The 18207-nt window shown below is 41.7% G+C and overlaps 1 protein-coding gene across 1 annotated transcript in view; it reads left to right on the forward strand.

Annotated features, from left to right (window-relative positions):
* Positions 1-3480: 3480 nt before the first annotated feature.
* Positions 3481-18207, forward strand: part of LOC308085879 (uncharacterized protein) — a gene marked incomplete at its 3' end in the record, with an annotated part of 46836 nt that continues 32109 nt past the window's right edge. The window contains exon 1 of the mRNA XM_080429194.1: positions 3481-3665. Within this exon, the coding sequence (XP_080285320.1) occupies positions 3590-3665 (76 nt within the window). The 5' untranslated portion in view covers positions 3481-3589. The remainder of the gene's footprint in view (positions 3666-18207) is intronic.

Here is an 18207-nt window from a genome sequence, read left to right on the forward strand (position 1 = left end):
ACAGATGAGCTTAAGGCCGCTATCAAAGCAAACCTGGGCTTCCATAACACCTCAGCAGTGCCACAGGCTGATCACCTTCATGCCGCGCCCCATTGATGAAGTAATTTGTTCATAAGTAGCCCAGACCAAGTATTGTGTGCATAAATAACATACTTTTCAGATGGTTGACATTTCTGCATTATAATTTCATGATTTTCATAGATTTTCATGAGCTGTTTGTCATAATGATCAAGATTAAAACAAAAAAAGGTTTAAATATTTCACTTTATGCGCAATGAATTATTATTACAGAAGAAAATTAACGTAATTTTTTTTGAAGGATCTGTATATATATATATATATATATATATATATATATATATATATATATATATATGAGCTATCTGTACCGAGTAGACCTCTGACGCAGACCTACTGCACATATAGACAGAGCTACTATGTTTAAACACTTTTTTAATCTGAGTACTTGCTTTTTGTATACTATTTTGAATAGTTTTGGGAAAATGTTGCTAATTGTCCCAAAAGTGACTGCAAGTGCAAAGCTCTGAAAGATTGCTATTTGTTTCAAGAAGCTTTATTCCAAGGTACTCTCGCCAACATGTATATACTGTATTTCTAACAGCAAATGAACATTAGTGGTTTTGTAAGCCAGTTTTTCCAAGTTGCAATGTATCATAGCTCTGTTTACACAATGCTGTACCACCTCCGCCTTACAGCCAGACATATATACAGTATCTGGCTGTAAAAATGGACACGTGCACATTGGCTGTGAATTTAGAATAGTCACTTGTAAGGTCAGTTGCACTGCAGCTTGTACCCCATGTCACTCATTGAGGAAAGCACCTCAAAGTATCATCAAAGCTTAGTGGCTGCAGTACAGGTACAGACACAACCTGGCAGATGTAATCGGCGGCATGATGGTTTACTCCAGATGATAAAGAGACTGAACTCTTGTGAAATGGTCATAATGTAGGTTCCCCTGCAACGATGTGCCCACCCAATGAGCCTCAAAAGTACCTTTAACAGAATGACTAAACCTCCACCTACTTCAAATGCCTAAAATGGACATATAAATGTGAAACTGATTGACTGCTTTTGCAACACCATAACATTCCAGCAACCAACTTCAGTAACGGTCGCAAGCAGCCTGGTGTCTTATGTGGTAGCGACGTTGAAGGTACATCAGACAATGAAAACCTTTCAGGAAGACCCGCGCAGTCGATGCACATACCTGCATCAGGATTCAATGAATAACATTTCTGACACCTCATGATCAGCACAGCAATGCATTTAACAGTTCCATTATTCCAGAATTGACCTCTGTGTGGTCTCATGCATGATTCATGAATGTTGCTTCTCTTTTGTGCAGCTGTAGCTCTTTGCAGAGAGCAACCGTGATGATGAGCAGGTCATTGTATGGCTAATGTCAGTGAAAGAATCTCCTTTGTACTTCCTCCCATATGACACAAATACACAGTGCTGGCTGTTATTTGCAGGCTCTGCGTTGTTTTTTAAAGAAAGAGTATTGTTCACCCAGGTTTTAATAATTTGACCACACATAAGGTAACATGCTGAGTTGGACTCCCAGGCAGCTCTGGGATGGAAACTATAGCACTTCTTGTCTTTATTCCTTGATGTCTTGTATTAAAAGATTTTTTTTCTTTCTCACATTATACCACACCCATTCTTGAGAATTGGGACAAATCATGTCCTACCAAAGCATTTCAAATTATTATTTATTAACAACATAATTTTGAAAAAAGTTTGGTGAAAATATATTCTTAAAGGATTTATATATATGAATTACATAAGATATTTTTAAAAATTGTCTGATTTCCTTTTTTTACATCTAGACTTACACTCTCTGACAGAAAACACCCTTGTCTAAGACAAGGATTCACAAGGATTTTGTTAAAAGCATTAAAATAAACTAACCATGTGTATTGATAACATAGATGTAAGAATGTACTTTTGCCATCAACTTTTTTTTTAAATGTGTTTTTTTGTAAAAGTTTTTGCCCTTTAAAGTTGTGTCCAAGATCGTTGTGAACTCCATCAGATTTCTTCAAAAACATAATTTAATCAGGCATAAACAGGTTTTAGCTATATTCTAAAGTCCCCTGTCTCACTTCCGGGTTTAAAAAAGGCGGGAAAGCTGTGAAAGCTCTGGTAAGTTTTATTTTTTGATAAATGCACTAAATAATATTACTATCTGTATCTGGTGTGTCCCAACCATAACATGTCAACTATGTCAGTCCTTCAAAATCCAAACTAAAAGAAATAAAGAAAAAAAAGAAGTGCAATTCTATTAGCTTTAATAGAACCTAAGCAACTTTGAAAAATAAATTATCAACTCACTAGGACTGTGCTGTGGAATGAATAAAACATAGCATTTTGTCAACTCCATCAGACTCTGTCAGATGTCAACTCCGTCAGATATGCCATTTTATGCAGATGACACCCAAAAAAAGGTTGGCCCATTACATGGTTTAATAGTCAACACTTTGATCTTTTTAAATATATTTTCCCGGCATAATTGAAGAATATATAAAAAAATAAAAAGTTTTTGTCCCGATTCTCAAGAATGGGTGACCAATAAAAAAAATGGTTGTATGCCTGAATTCTACACACATATATGTTTAACCTTAAACTGTTTAGTTTTTCCCATAAAAAAAATAGCCCATTAAGCTAACTTTGCAGATCAGTTCTTTAAGGTGACAGACACCATTCTACTATGGAATATAAATTAAGATTTTCAGGGGTCTTCAACAGGGGGTCCGGGACCCATAGGGGGTCCTCAGTGTTGCTACAGGGGGTCCGCCAAATCTTTGTGCGATGGGGAACATTAGCCGACAAATAGCTGATCTACAAGCTCACAACGCCTTGCAATTTTCTGAGATTTTGGAGAGGTAAAAAAAAGCAGACAAAGTACAGAGCCAATGGCCAAGTTGACTAAATATTGAGGGCCTAACTGTCTGAAAACATTAACATGAATCCAACTATTTATAAAATCTATGAAAACGTTCCAATCTGCAACACAATTTTATACAATATGTAGTGGGGGTCCCTGCTTCATCTCTCTTTCTCAGCTAAGGGGTCCTTGGCCTGAAAAACGTTGAAGACCCCTGAGTTATCATATTATGCACGCCCCCCGCCCACCTCCACCACCTCCACACACTCCAAACTTTCCACTCTAGCTCAAGTTGTTCCAGTGTCTGACGCTAGGAGCTGTCCAGGGTGCTGAACACGTCGGCATCAACGCATGCCTGACGCTCTGCCCCGAAGAAACGGCACACAAAACAGCCAACAATCGGGCTCAACCGCGGCGTCTCTCTCTCTGTCAACACTTCAAAATTCCTTTGAACAAATCTGGACCCCGGCGAGAGGAGCGCTCAGTGCAGCATCCCTGAGCGGTCTGTCTGACGACGAGACCCGTAGAAGAACGTCAGCAGCGCATTTAGTTCGGTCGGAGCTCGGCTATATATTTCCGTCTCTACAAGAGGAGGGAGAGAGAGAAAAGAGTTGATCCCACAAGGACGTTCCCATCGCTTTCTCTCTCGGCAGAGAAGAAGCGCAAAACGGAAAAAACATGAACGCGATGAGAGATTATTTCTCCTGCTTGCTGATGCTTCTCATAGCAACGGTGACGAGCATACACGCCGAAGGTAAGAGTCAGACATGGAGAATAGTTATCCGTTTTTTTTTCTCTCTTCTTTTTTTTTTTCATGTTTTTTGTTGTTGTTACCTATATGGCTGATACGAGAGAAATGTTCCCAGCCATCGACCTCACTACTCCGTTTAGGCGTGAATGTATTACTACGGCATAGCCTTGGATCAAGACTATCAGATGTAGGCTATTTTATCGAGTCTGACTTTTACTTTCGTATACGAAAGTAGCCTACAAGTCAGACTCAATAAAATACATATATGATAGTCTTGATCCAAGGCTAACTACACAGCGAGTGTTTCAATTCAGCTACGAGGTCTGACACATGCCTTTGCCTTTTCCTCTTAAACATATTTATAAATAAAATTAACCCCGTCTATCGTAGCCTATACGTTAACTGTATGGAGGACGTAATTCCATAATCGGTGATTTCCAACGTAAAAATTCCTAAGCAGACCATGGGGACACGTGCACGCCACAACTTCCTTTTAAGGATGTTAAACTTCACAAAGTAACTTCATTTTGCGTCATTGTGGTTTATACAAAATTAAAAAACGCTGTAGTATTCTAGGCTATATTTTGAACTTCTCACAAGTTTCATTACCCTTGACACAAGTAGAAAAGAGAAACATTGCAGACAGGCAGAATTGCAGGGTAATTTCCCAGCAAAAACAAAACTGAGTGCTCCAAATGAATGCAGCCTATCTCCTCATGGTCTTGTCACTACAGTGGAATGGCTGATAGTGTTTTTGCATTATTCATATAATTCATACATCCCTTGACAAAATAGAGAACGCTGCAAGATGTGCCTAGAGAATTGTCCCACCACAGAATAGTTTGAACAACACAGCAGTATAGCCTATCCTTTCTTCATCTTTAGCCTCAACCCTATAAGCATCATTAACCTTACCATGATGCAATCACTCCGATCATCATCATTCATTTCAATCATTTTACACACTGAGTAGCCTACACAACATAGACTTGAACCACTTAGCCCTGATCTACACTACATCTTATGACATATAGCAAAAATAGCCACTCTAAACTTATAACACTTGCATTGTAACATGAGCTTGTAGATCTGCTATTTTAGCTATTTCTGAAAAAGACAGTTAAAAATGTCTCTTATAATGACATGCCTAAAATAGGTAAACCCCAGGTCTGTCCTTATTCCCCCCCTTTATATTTGAGCAGGTCAATGAATTGACTGAACCCTCCATAACCATTAGCCTATTACAATTTTTACATTCCTATTCTACAATCTCAGCACCTTTCCTGGATGTTGTGTGGGTGAACACAGTTGAATATTCTGCTATATACTGTACATACCATAATTATGATGAGCAAAAACCATAATAACTCAGGCGTGTGTGTGTGTGTGTGTGTGTGTGTGTGTGTGTGTGTGTGTGTGTGTGTGTGTGCGTGTGCGTGCGTGCGTGCGCAGAGATACCACAGATGTTTGCTGGCTTTGTGCTTTTAGTGCTGTATCTGAGAGCAAGGGGTCATGTGTCACATTACTGAGATACTGTTGAAAATATATTTAATATAATTTTGTACTATTTTGTTTAATTTTATGTCAGCCATATCATTTCTCAAAATTTAGAGGATATTTTAAAATGTTTAATTGTTTTTGATATTTATTATTGCTATTTAATTTGTTTATCTGACATTGTTTTGATAACGTTTTCTGCCTCCTGCACACGCACGCACACACAAACACACACACACACACACACACACACACACACACACACACACACACACACACACACACACACACACACACACACACACACACACACACACACACACACACACACACACACACACACACACACTCAAGCACTAGATTCAATGTAGAATCCTGAGTGTTTATTTAACTCAAAGAGTGTAACCAGATAGATTGATAGGGTTCATTTGTGTAAATTAACACTGTGGATTTTTTTATGTTTTGTGAAAGATTCAATAAATTGAGCCTCAGTGCGAATTACATGTGGCTGAGCTAAAAGTGGAAGCCCATAATAATTGAATTATATTGTGTTAAGTGTCAAAAATGATTCAGCTTGAGTAGTAGCATGGCCTCAAATTCTCCATTTACATATTCAGCTTAGTATGTAAGAAATATACAACTCCCATGATATACAGTATACTGTTGTTGACTAGACACCCTATAGCGTCCCTATTCTGGGGCAAACATTCAGCAAAAATATCAGATCGACAAGCTCACAATGTGTCGCAGCATGACACATTGTTAGCTTGTAGAGCAGCATTTTTCGTTTTGTTGTAGAGGGAAAAACGGAGCAAACCAAATATACTGTAGAGCCCTGGGGGATCCCGGTCAACTAACTACAATATATAGGGTTTAAGTGGTCTGGAAAAAGTCACAAGTGATATATAGGTATAAGTATATACGTTTTATTTTATTTTATTTTATTGTACAATTCTACCAGATTTGTGTTACTTTCATGCATGTAGGCTTATACTGCATTGGACCTTTTATACATGTGTGTCCATTGCCTTTACTGCTATGTCCATCTACAGAATCTGCACTTTGCACATAAATACACAGAACTGTTTCCAGGAAGTTACAAAATTAAATCTCTTTTATAGGGTGCTACCAGACAGGAGGCAGGTGAAGGGTATGCTATATACAGATAGGCAATGTCCATATTTTCATCCATACCTCCTGATTAGGCAATCAAGAGAACCACGTACAGCCCAAATCACCTCCCATTATGAAGTTACTTGGGCTTGTTGAAATACATATTAATAGTGTCTGATTCTGACTGGCTTTGTTGGTCCTCCTGCCCCAGTGTGGAGTCTTAGATTAAAATGTAATTAAAAATGTAGGTTAGGACTGTAAAACTCAGCTTTAAAGGTGCACCCACACATTTAAAGTGTATGACCATCTAAATATAGGGCATATTCACAATATTTTATTTAAGAGTAAGAGTTTAAAAATGTTAATAGATTTTTACATTCAGTATATCGCAACCCAGTTTAACTTATAATTACGGTCTGTTTTACCACTCAATAATGCAGACAGAAAAACGAAACAAAAATGTTTACAGCCTCACAATACATGTAAAACGTGTCTCTCGCTTTCATATACCGTAGTATCGTGAAAGCTCATACGATAAAAAGTGACAATGGAAGAAAAACCTTAAATTCAGTGAATCACAACATAAAGAATGCCGGTCATAGGGTGATAAATAATAAATGTGTGATGTGTCCTGCTGCTCTTAAATAGTCTACCCTTTCCCTTTGTGGCTTTGTTATTCATCAGTTCCACCACGCTCTTTGTTATCAGCAGTCAGTTTTTTGTGCATGGGTAGCGCGAGCCAAAATTGAGGAGCGATTATGCGATGGGCGACATGTGGACTGATGGCGGACCTGAAATAGGAGTTGTTTGATGATGTCCCAGAGGTGTGGGGTCAGGTACCCTGTCCTTCTCTTTCAGATCGCTTCTCAGATAAATACCTTGGCCTGACTGACCCAGAGCAAGAGGCGCCCCAGGGGTCTCAACCCAGCCCGCTCACACTGCCACTGTCTGTCATCATGACACCGCTCTGTTGGGAGAGTTCACTGAAACTAATGGCTGCTGCAAGGCTGACTGGCTACAGGGCTTTACTGTGGGCAAAAGCAGCAGCAATAACTCATATGTGGCGCGCGCATGCACGCACGCACGCACGCGCACACACACACACACACACACACACACACACACACACACACACACACACACACACACACACACACACAGATTTGCCACTGTGGTACAGCATTTCTTTTGGTATTTGTTATAGTAAATGGAAGCTCTCTGAATCCTGAATGAATTGCTTGTTGGCTTGCTTGGTTTCACTGTATATGTATGCGATTGTGTACCATATGTAGGAACAACAAAGTATGAGAGTTAACCCGCAGGAGGCTGAAGAGGCCAGTCAGTCTGTGTGTGTATTGATCAGGCGTGGGACGAGAAGAGGCATCGTCAATTAGATGCTTCTGTTGCGGCTTGTCAGGAAGACCAATTAAGAAGCCCCCGTTTTTACTTTCTTATGTTTTATTTAGTCTGGCTCTCCATGGCGGAGATGACCTCAATATGCCACAATCTGTATTCTTTTCTAATTATAGAGAGAGAGAGGAAGAGAGAGAGAGAGAGAGAGAGAGAGAGTGTGTGTGTGTGTAAGAGCGTGCGCACACTGTTTCAGGAGGAAACATCATTTGTATAATAAGGACGCTACCCTTTGAAAGCCTCGGTTCCAACCTTACCATTTTTACCATTTAAGCTTCATATCACCTGCATTAGGTTGTTAGCCTATGATGAGACTAAATAAATCTTGCAGCGTAGGCCCTTACTCATGAGTCCTTCAGTCTCTCACTTACAGTCATCTGGCATGCAAAACTGGCTACAGATTATCATAAAAGGCTCCATTAACGTTTTAGGAATAGCGTAGATATGACATTTTTATTTTCAAAGACTGCTCTGCTTGTGTGTTTTATCTCTGCGTCTTTGTTTATCAGAATGAAAACTGTCTTTCTTTAGCAGGAGGGATGATAAACAAGTCGAGTGATTGCACTGTGATTACACTGTCATCATGATAATATCACCAAATCCCCTGTAAATAATTTTAATGAAGCAATAATACATTATAATTTCACCATATCACCCTTTTGTAGCATGTTAGTGTAGAATATGATGAATCTCCATGTGCTGAGAACGATATCAAACCGTTAACTTAAAAGAGAAGGAAAGTCAATATCATCACAGAGAATGTCGCTATCACTGACATGTCATCGTCAGATGAAAGACTTATTAGCATAACGTTATCAAATGCACTGGGAAACATCATGTGCTGGCGGTAAGCCGTGAGAGAGTTTTCTAAAGCTCTTTTGCACTCTTCGGGATTTAAAAATGAAAAATCCCTGCGTGACCTTCTGAGCTTCTCTACCACCTTTTCACAGCCTGATGTTTGCCTTGGTATGACGCTCTCGCTCCAGCCTTCATTGTTCATCGACTTCAGCACGTCTTCAGATTAAAGTGTGCGTTGTGGCGCTCCTGTGATAAGCAACATCCTCTGCGCTTCCCCCCTCCCCCCACACCCCACTCGCACCCACCAACCCCTCTTCATCGTCTCTGCCGCCATAGAAAAGCAATTTGTTCTTGGTGTCAGTGATCTGATGCAATCAGCGCCGCTTCACGCTGTTGACAAAGGGGGAGGAAGACGGAGGCAGAGGACATTGTCTTTAATTAAAAGACGCACTTTGACAACGAAGCCGTGGTATAATTTCTGGTGGAGGAGGTTTCGGGAGGATCGAATGCTCAGCACCTGCTTTTCGATTATGGTTGATTAACCTATCCAAACGTGCCCCTCACTCTCACCAAGGGCCATTGAGAGTACAGAGGCAACACTCTCATCCTAATTGTCTGGGCATTTCCTTTTTGAAGCGCTCAATTGGAAATGAGTGTTATCAAAATGCAGCTGCTCTCTTTCTCTTCTCTTCTCTCTCCCTCCCTTTTCTCTCTCTCTCTCTATCCCCCCTCAGGAAAAGGGGATGAGTTCTCTACACAAAGCTTCATGACAGTTCCTGAGTGTTGCTGAAGGGGCGGTGGGTCGAGCACTCTCATTTTCTTCTTCCTCTCTCCAAACCATACGCCCACATCCGCCCAATCCCCCCCCCCACACACACCTTCCCCCACATTTTTGCATAACAGCCTCTCTCTGAATCAAACCAGCGCTCCTGTGAAGTGTTTACCCCCGTTGCTGTCAGTCAGAGCTGATTTCCTGAAGGCTGCATTCAACCGCTTCACAATATCTATGTCTCCTCCTCTCCCTCGGTGACCGAGCCTCTTTGAGTTAAATTATGAGAGAATGCAAACGGCTTGTGATGCGCTTTGAACTGCACCTGCTTTGTGTGTCATCTCACCTCCCGTTCCTGTCATCCCCTTTGAACATCATTTCCGCAGTCTGGTGTGTTGGTCTTTGAACAGCACACTCTCACTTGCATTGTCACACCAGGAAATGAGTCTCGTGTGTGGTTCTGTGCTCTGCAATAGTGCATCCCTCTAAATCAAACTCCTTTTTACGATAAAGTAATTCCGTCCTGCGGTCTGCGGATATAACTGAGGTCCCCGGCTGTCACATTAACACCATCTGATCTAATCGACTGTTGTCACATTACAGCTCTCACTCAACGTCTTGCCCAAGGGGTCCGGGGACATTCATTGCAAATCAATGGCCAATCTGGGATACACTAGGGTTGAAGCCTCGGACGACACATTACTCTGCTAGCTGTGCTTCCGCTCGGCCCATGTGTTTACACAGTTACCAATGAATCATGCAGCTCATTTGTCCTGTAACTCTGCCACATATTGACACACTGCACGATGACGCAAGAACACAGGGACATTCAAGTCTGTTACATCGTGGCTCCTAGGAGCCAAGCCATCTAGTCTGTCTGTGTCCTCCTGTCTGAGGCTAATCTCGCAAACTGCTGGACCGATCAATGTCCAATTTATTGTGCACACTTTTCCAATATTTTTCACATATTTTGTGAATTTGTTTTTGTCAATATATTCACATCTTGTGAATTCAGAATCCCAGATTCCACCATCCTTCCAATCCACTGATCAGTTTTGCCCAAATCAAGACATCAAGACGATGTCAGTGATCCACATGAAAGCCACACCGTTATTAGTCCAGATCTTGTATTTCAAAATGGGCTTGAAAAGAAATGATCTTGCTACGCCAGCCTCTGGTCCTCTCAATATGTCACCCGATTTATTCTCAGCCAATGGGAGGCTCCTGTCGTCCGCCACTCCCCGTCATCGCAGACGCCACGTTCCAACCAACTGAGTCCCATTGCTCCATCGATCCAGCCACAGTGCCTCTGCTCCAACTGTTAGCACAGAGAATTGGGCCCGTCCCCTGTCCTCTCATGGACTGGCAGGCTGTGTACACCTGGCTAATTGGGGCTGGCGTCTGCTGTGCATGCAGAGCCAGGGGCCTCTCCGGAGCGATTAGGACTTTGACAGGCCCGGCTCTCTTTCACGCTGCCAGCTCCCATCCGCAGAGTTGCTGTTCGGGTGGGTGGGGTGCGTGGGTAGTTGGTGATTGTGGTGGGGTTGCGGGTGTGTGGGGTTGGTTGGTGATGGTGGAGGGGTGGCTTGAATGAAATGTACTTCTTTGTCTGATGAACAATGGCAGTGGGATTGGGAATTACTTCGTTTTTTGTCCACCTAAAATGTGTGTGTGTGTGTGTGTGTGTGTGTTTGTGTGTTTGTGTGTGTGCGACTGTGCGTGTGCGTGCGCGCGTGCTTGTGTGTGCGTTAATGTGAGAGAAGGAGAGAGTGTGAGGCACTGAGAGACGGAGATGGAGGGAAAGAGAAACGGAGAGAGAGAGAGAACAGAGGACTTGTCAGAAAAGGCTTTGATTTGAACCCTTGTCTCATTCTCTCCTCCTTTGACTCCTTTGAGTTGCCCGGAGAGCTGGCCTAGACTGGACACAGCTCATATCAAACTGTGTGTGTGTGTGTGTGTGTGTGTGTGTGTGTGTGTGTGTGTGTGTGTGTGTGTGTGTGTGTGTGTGTGTGTGTGTGTGTGTGTGTGTGTGTGTGTGTGTGTGTGTGTGTGTGTGAAACTTTAGTGATTCTTGTTTGTAACGTAACGCTGTGTTCTCTCACCTGCAATGATGCCTTATCCTCAATGACACTTATGTATGAATCCTAAAATCAATAAAAAAAAAACACTGGAATAAATAAAAGTAAAATAAAAACTAGATTGTGAAACATTCTCTGTGTGTTAACCTACTTCACAGACAGAGAGAGGTAATCTACTTTAAGTATGCATTTATTTATACAAGTGATTAATATAACTTCAAATTGTGGCAAATTCTGTTTCTAGGGCTTGGGAGTGAAGACAAAGCATTTTGTTCATGATCTAGAGTTTGTTGTCTCCGCCAGGCCGAAAGGCATGGCGAGAGAGTATGTTTTGCCCCCTGTCCGTCCGTCCGTGTGTCCGTCCGTCCGTGTGTGTGTCCGTCATTCTGTCATTTTGTGTACAGCTAATCTCCGGCACCGTTGGCTTGATCGCAGCGAAACTGTGCACACACACTCCCTGGATGCCAGAGCAGAACCTCTGCCCCGAATTTTTCACCTGGGCCTGTTATAGCGCCACCAGGAGGCCGATTTGTGCTAAACACATTTTTGGACAGTACTCCTACAGATTTTGGCCAAAAATCCTGCAAATCGGTACACAGTATCTCTATAGTCATTAAAAGAAACGGCTCGTTTCAGATTCTTCATATTCCATCCTGATTGGCAAATATTGTCTTTCAAAGTTTGCAGGAGTACTCCGTTTCAAACAAAATGCCTCAAATCATGAACACAGCATGCAATTTCTGTGAAATTGTGCACACACATTCCCATTAGGCCGAGGAAGAAATGCCATTTGAAAATGTTCTAATCAGCCTCATGGTGGCGCTGTAACAGGCCGATTTGTGTTTTTACCTATAACTGCACCAATCGGTGTAAAACTTTGTATGCACACTCTCTAGCGGCCAAGGAAAAACCTTTGCCCTGCATTTTTCACATTTGCTTTTTATAGCGCCACCAGGAGGCAGACTTATGTAAAACACATTTTTTGATATTAAGCCTTCAAATTTTATCAAAATGTCACACAAATCGGTACACATGATCTCTATAGTCACGTAATCAAGACGGATCTGTTTGATTTTTCATATTCCATCCTGATTGGCTAACATTGACATGTCATGTTTGCAGAAGTGGCCCGTTTTGAACACAATGCCGCAAATCATGAACGCAGCGTCCGATTGTGGTGAAACTTTTATTGCACATTTGCACTACGTTGAGGAACAAATGCCAACCTTTTAACATTGGCCTGTTATAGCGCCACCAGCAGGTCAAATTTAGCAAAACTCATTTTTAGAACAAAATGCTTCAAATCATGCATGCAGTGTCCGATTGCTATGCACGGCCTAGGAATAAATGGCACCCTTTTCACATTGGCCTATTATAGCGCCACCAGGAGGCCAAAATAACCTACCTGACCTGGCGGAGACCTGTGCTCCGAGGAGCACTTTTTCTAGTTTGGTAATCATTTTTTTCTGCAACAATCTGTTTCCCCCATTGCAACTGTATCTGTAGTGCCTCATAAGTGCATTGGGCTGGGCACATTGATGTAAAAAGACAGATGTGAATATATTTTTTTAAGGCTGTTTTATACTTGCACATCAAATATATACAGTAGCTGATCTACAAGCTCACGATGCGCAATGCGATGCGTTGAGCTCATAGATCTGCCACAGTATTTTCAGTGCGCTGGCACGCAACTTAGTATAAATCAGGCTTCATATGGTATGGGTGAGTTGAGGCATGAGATAATGCGTTGTTGATTGGTGCGAAAGGCACAAGCACAATTGCGACATCTGTTGGCCCCAGGGGCTGGGTTATTTCTTGTAACGGTCTGTTTAGTACTATATGCATTGCAGATGATCATAGCCGTGCTGTTGCTTGTTAACACTAAACCTAACCATTTGCCCAGACTAAAGATGATACATACTGTAAGACAGTAGATACTGTCTCATAAGCGGCTGTGACAAGCAGAAGAAATTGTTCAACATTATTGTGCTCTTTCCTCTTTCCTCCTTCAACAGACATTCAGTTCAGTGTGGATGTGTTGACAGAGATATTGGATTCATACAACAGCGAGAGAGAGAGAGAGAGAGAGAGAGAGAGAGAGAGAGAGAGAGAGAGAGAGAGAGAGAGAGAGAGAGAGAGAGAGAGAGAGAGAGAGAGAGAGAGAGAGAGAGAGAGAGAGAGAGAGAGAGAGAGAGAGAGAGAGAGAGAGAGAGAGAGAGAGAGAGTGTGTTAATGTACAATATCATTGCAAGTGAATTTTATTGTGTGATATTTACAATCAATTCACTGGAGCCGCTGAAAGATGCTTGATTAAGTGAGTGAATTTTATCGTGCGATTTTAGGGCCTGGGGGGAAATCACAGTATAATTCGTTTTTTTAAATGGCAGGTATTTTATTTTGCAGTGGAACTGTTCATACATTCAGTGAAGCTTTGGAGACATTTCAAGAGAAGTGCATGCGTGTTTATCAATTTCTTGGCATTAAAGAGTGTGTGTATGTGTGTGTATGAGGGGCTACCGAATGGTGGGTGTAATGAACTGACCAAGTGAAATGCCACTGCCAGTGTCCCTGAGGCTCTCGTCCCTGCAGCAATAAACATAAAAAATGCAAATGCAAGCCAGAGACGCAGAATCCCGTCTGAAGAAATCAGCTGCATCGTTATTTACCTTTACAGAGTTGTCAGGCAAGCCGCACGGCACTGCCTAGAGGTAAACAAATGGCCAGCGAAATCTCTGCACTGCAAATCTGCAAAAGTAAGACAAATGCCCTGAGCGTTAGCGGCAAGGTTTGTGGAGCATTTGTCTGTCTCGAATAGTACATACCAATGTAGAATTCTTCCATCTCCAAACACTTACCTTTGCTAGAATTTAGAAAAACAGAATGATGCATTTCACATGCCTTTTTTTTTTGTAGCTTGCAAAGCTGGCATGCATATTTGAGCATCAAATATGAAATGTTTTCAACTCTATAATATAATTACTGTATGCAGATTATTTTGAATAGGACCTGATTTTCTCAATGCTTATAGCTGCAGGGGGTATTCTATGCTCTGAATTGCTAGTGGAACTGGCAGGGCCACGTTGAAATCCTCTACAGTACCTAGCACCTGTTCCCACAAAGGGCACTATTCAAATCTTGTACACTGAAAATATCATGCTATCAAATGTCTCTGCATGAATGCTGTGAATCAGCCATTCCCCATCCTTAGATGTGTTTACATCAGGCAGAAAACCGACCAAATTAGCTTGTAACACAAAAGGCTGTTAATTTGATTCAGCACACATTCAGGCTTTCATGAAGCAAATAGATCCTCTACACATCATCGGTGGTTATCAAATATGTTGTGCCCAAGGCACACAAGTGGGCAAGTCAAAATCCCAAGACCCACCTGTATTCATAGCAAAAATGGCCAATCTACAAGCTGTTGTGATGCGATGTGTTGTGAGCTTGTACATCTTCTATTTTCGCTATTTTTGAAAATGTGAAAAACTAAAAAAAATAGTGACGCCAGGTTGAAAGTGCTTTAACATTATTTAGTTAGGGTATACTGTATGCCTCTGTATTGGAATATGAGTGCACACAAAGTACTGATATAGTAATTGAAAATAGTAAATAACATATACTGTATATTGCAATAGTAATGCGTAGTTGTCACAAATTCCAAAGGCACACCTGTCTCACAGCAAACCAGTGTGACTGTGACTCTACACACTACTAATGTTAGGCATCCTTCCAGATGGCAGATTCTGTACTGTATTCTCCCTCTACTTTTACCTGTGCTGAGAGGTACATTTGTTGTACTAGACATTGCTGCTGACATTCTCTGAAAACGTACTTAATTTTCACTACAAGCTTAGACATCCTGAGCAAGACAGCTGCTGATCAAAGTCCCCTGTACATACCTGTCAATATTGATGGCCTTGGGACCCTCAGGGACGGTTGTGGTTCACAGCATCATTTCCCTGTTGATGTTAAAGTTATTTTTAGTTCACAGGAGGTTCAGTACGCCCCCTGACTCCATACCTTTTGATGAGGAGCCATTTATATACAGCGTCTATCTTACCTGACTCGAGTATAGTCTCATGGTAAATGCCTTTAATCACTGCAAGCAGTCGACCCAGTAGAACCCCTGCGCTAGCCCATAGCCTGAACAGTTCACCTCCCAGGGAAATTGGCCAGCTGCTCACTGCAGCCGCCGCAGCACGATTCCTCTGGAATCACTATTAAAGCCATGTGGCCGTCCTCAGCGCCCAGCTGACAAGACGGAGTGACCCAGCTGCAATGCAATCTATGGCCGTGCCATGTGTCGACCGCTCCAGAGTTGACCCTAACCTCTGTCAGGAAATATTGGAGGCATGTAGGAGAGGGCTTCGTAAGTGGAGAACACAGAGACATTTACCCATGGTGGTTTTTGTGTCGTGAACCGTGGATATGGATGTTGTTTTCTTTGAAAGAAGCATCTACAGTATAGAGGCAGTACTTGGATCATAGGGTTGTACATTTGTAGCACTGGGTATTGATCTGCCTTGATCATATCTCAGGTCACAGAGAGATGGGAGTTTTATGCTTTGGTCCAACGCAACGCTATCAGTCCTTTAGCTGTTACTCATATTAGGTATAAAGGTAAAAAATCTAAATAGAAGATTGAAAAAGGGAATAGGCTCTATTCTTTTAATAGCCGCCCGCATAATACCTTTGCACCATTTCTAGAGGTCTAGGAAGACATTTACAGGTCAAGGAAGTATTGCTGTTTACATTAAACCTATATATACCCTATATATTCTAACCAATGCACAGTTACCGTGTGTCAGTTGATGTAGGAGCCAGATACCTGCAGGACCGTTCCAATGTGTATTATGATGTAGCCAATCTACAAGGCCATAACACGTCACAATGTGACATGTTGTGAGCTTGTAGACCTGCTATTTTTGTTATTTTTGCTATTTTAAAACAGTTTATTTTTAATCTTCTGACTTTTATGACGTGTCACATGCCCAAAATAGGGACGCCAGGTTGAAGGTGGTTAACTTTAAACCTTTCCACTTACCTGCTTTCCTACTATAGCCAAGTCAAAAACAAAACTGACAGCTCTGGGCTCTGCTAGGGCAAGCAGACACCAGACTTGCACCCATTTAAATCTTGTTGAGGCTGTCAAGATGCATTTCTTTATGAATCCACTCACTGCACAAAATGTAAAAGGCAACTAATGTACGTGCCCTTGGTAAAATGCAACAAAGCTTCTAGAGGGCAAAGATCAACCTGAGGCAGAGGAGCCATTTTCATGTTTTGGCTTTATTTTCAGATTTACAATGACATTTTCTTCTTCCTTTGTGATCAAATAGTTTTTGTAGTGTGTCATGTAAATAAAACAAATGCCATAAAATAACCTGGCACCTGACCGTGTAGGTGTTGAATTTAGTTAGGGATTATAAATGTGAAGGTTTAGAAAAGTGATATCCTGGGTCTCTATTATTGTCTCCGCCAGGCCGAGACTATGTTTTCGCCCCTGTCCGTCCGTGTGTCCATCCATGCGTCTGTCCGTCTGTCCGTCCCTTTGTGAGCAGCTAATCTCCAAAGTTTGCAGGAGTGGGCCGTTTTGAACAAAATGCCTCAAATCATGAACGCCGTGAAACATTGCTGGCCCACAATAACCTAACTGCCCTGGCGGAGACCTGTACTGCAAGGAGCACATTTTTTGGTTGGTTATACTGCTTTCAACCATTAAGCATCAGCATCTCTCTGAAAAGATTGAGATTGAATCACTCGTGAAAGTGTGGTGAAGGACAGTGCAACCTCTCTTGAAAGGAATTGTTGTTTCATCCATGCAATCCACATTGCTGGTGGTAAATGTTCTGCATTTACAGTATGTCAAAGCTCTTTACGATGTACAGTATGCGTTATATTCACACATTCACACACCGACGGCGGAGGCAGACATTGCAAGGCACCAATGTGCTTGGGGAGCAGTTAGCGGTTCACTGTCTTACTAAGGGCATTTTTTACATGATGCCAGGACGAGCAGGGATTGAACTGGGAACCTTAGATTCCCAGACATTAATGCTGAGCCGAGCCATGGTTTCTAGTGATGATGGTTTTATTGGCTCCTGCCGGGTATATAAGCGCAAGAATGACAGGTGTTTCACATTGTAGCCTCATTGCACATGTATGTTCAGAAACTCACAAATTACTTACTTCAAGTAATTTGTCATTGATTTATTTGCATGTAATATACCACAGTGGTTCTTAAAAATCTGGTACTGTAACCCACCTCCTACCAACAAATTGCAAACAATTGTATTAAACAGTGCACTAGCATTCCAACTTGTACTGTATAAGAACCAAGCCCCCAAGGAGGCTGTCCCCAGGGGAGTATGCGCTGTGTGAGCAACTTTCATTGAAATGAGTGGGCGGGGGGGCTGGGGCGAGTCCGTCCTCTAGATAATATAGATAATATACATACATTTCTATGGTAAGAACATGTGAAGTGATTATGAGTAGTCTTTTGTGGGATGTTTTACCTTCTGCCAGGTCCTAAACCTGATGATGGCTCTTGGTCTACTTTTTTTTGTCTTTTCTTTTCGGGTCACAGTCACGGTTAAAATAAGAAAGAAGCTACAATATGTTTTAAGTGAGAATAGGTCAAATATTTCCATTGGAATCTGGTCAAATGGGATGAAAAGGTCTCAAAAGCTTCCCAAATTGTAATTATGTACATGAAGCCATTATTAGTAAATTCTAACATGAACATTTTTATAAACTGCCTTTTTTATTGAATTTGGTCTTGCATTTAGCAAGTATCGTATGTATCCCTTACGATTGCACATTGTAATAACAAACTTACTATTAAAAGCCCTTCTCTCACTGATCCGTATGCCTTTAT

Source organism: Gymnoscopelus braueri, assembly GCF_963280865.1.
Source record: "Gymnoscopelus braueri genome assembly, chromosome: 5".
NCBI classification, from domain to species: domain Eukaryota; kingdom Metazoa; phylum Chordata; class Actinopteri; order Myctophiformes; family Myctophidae; genus Gymnoscopelus; species Gymnoscopelus braueri.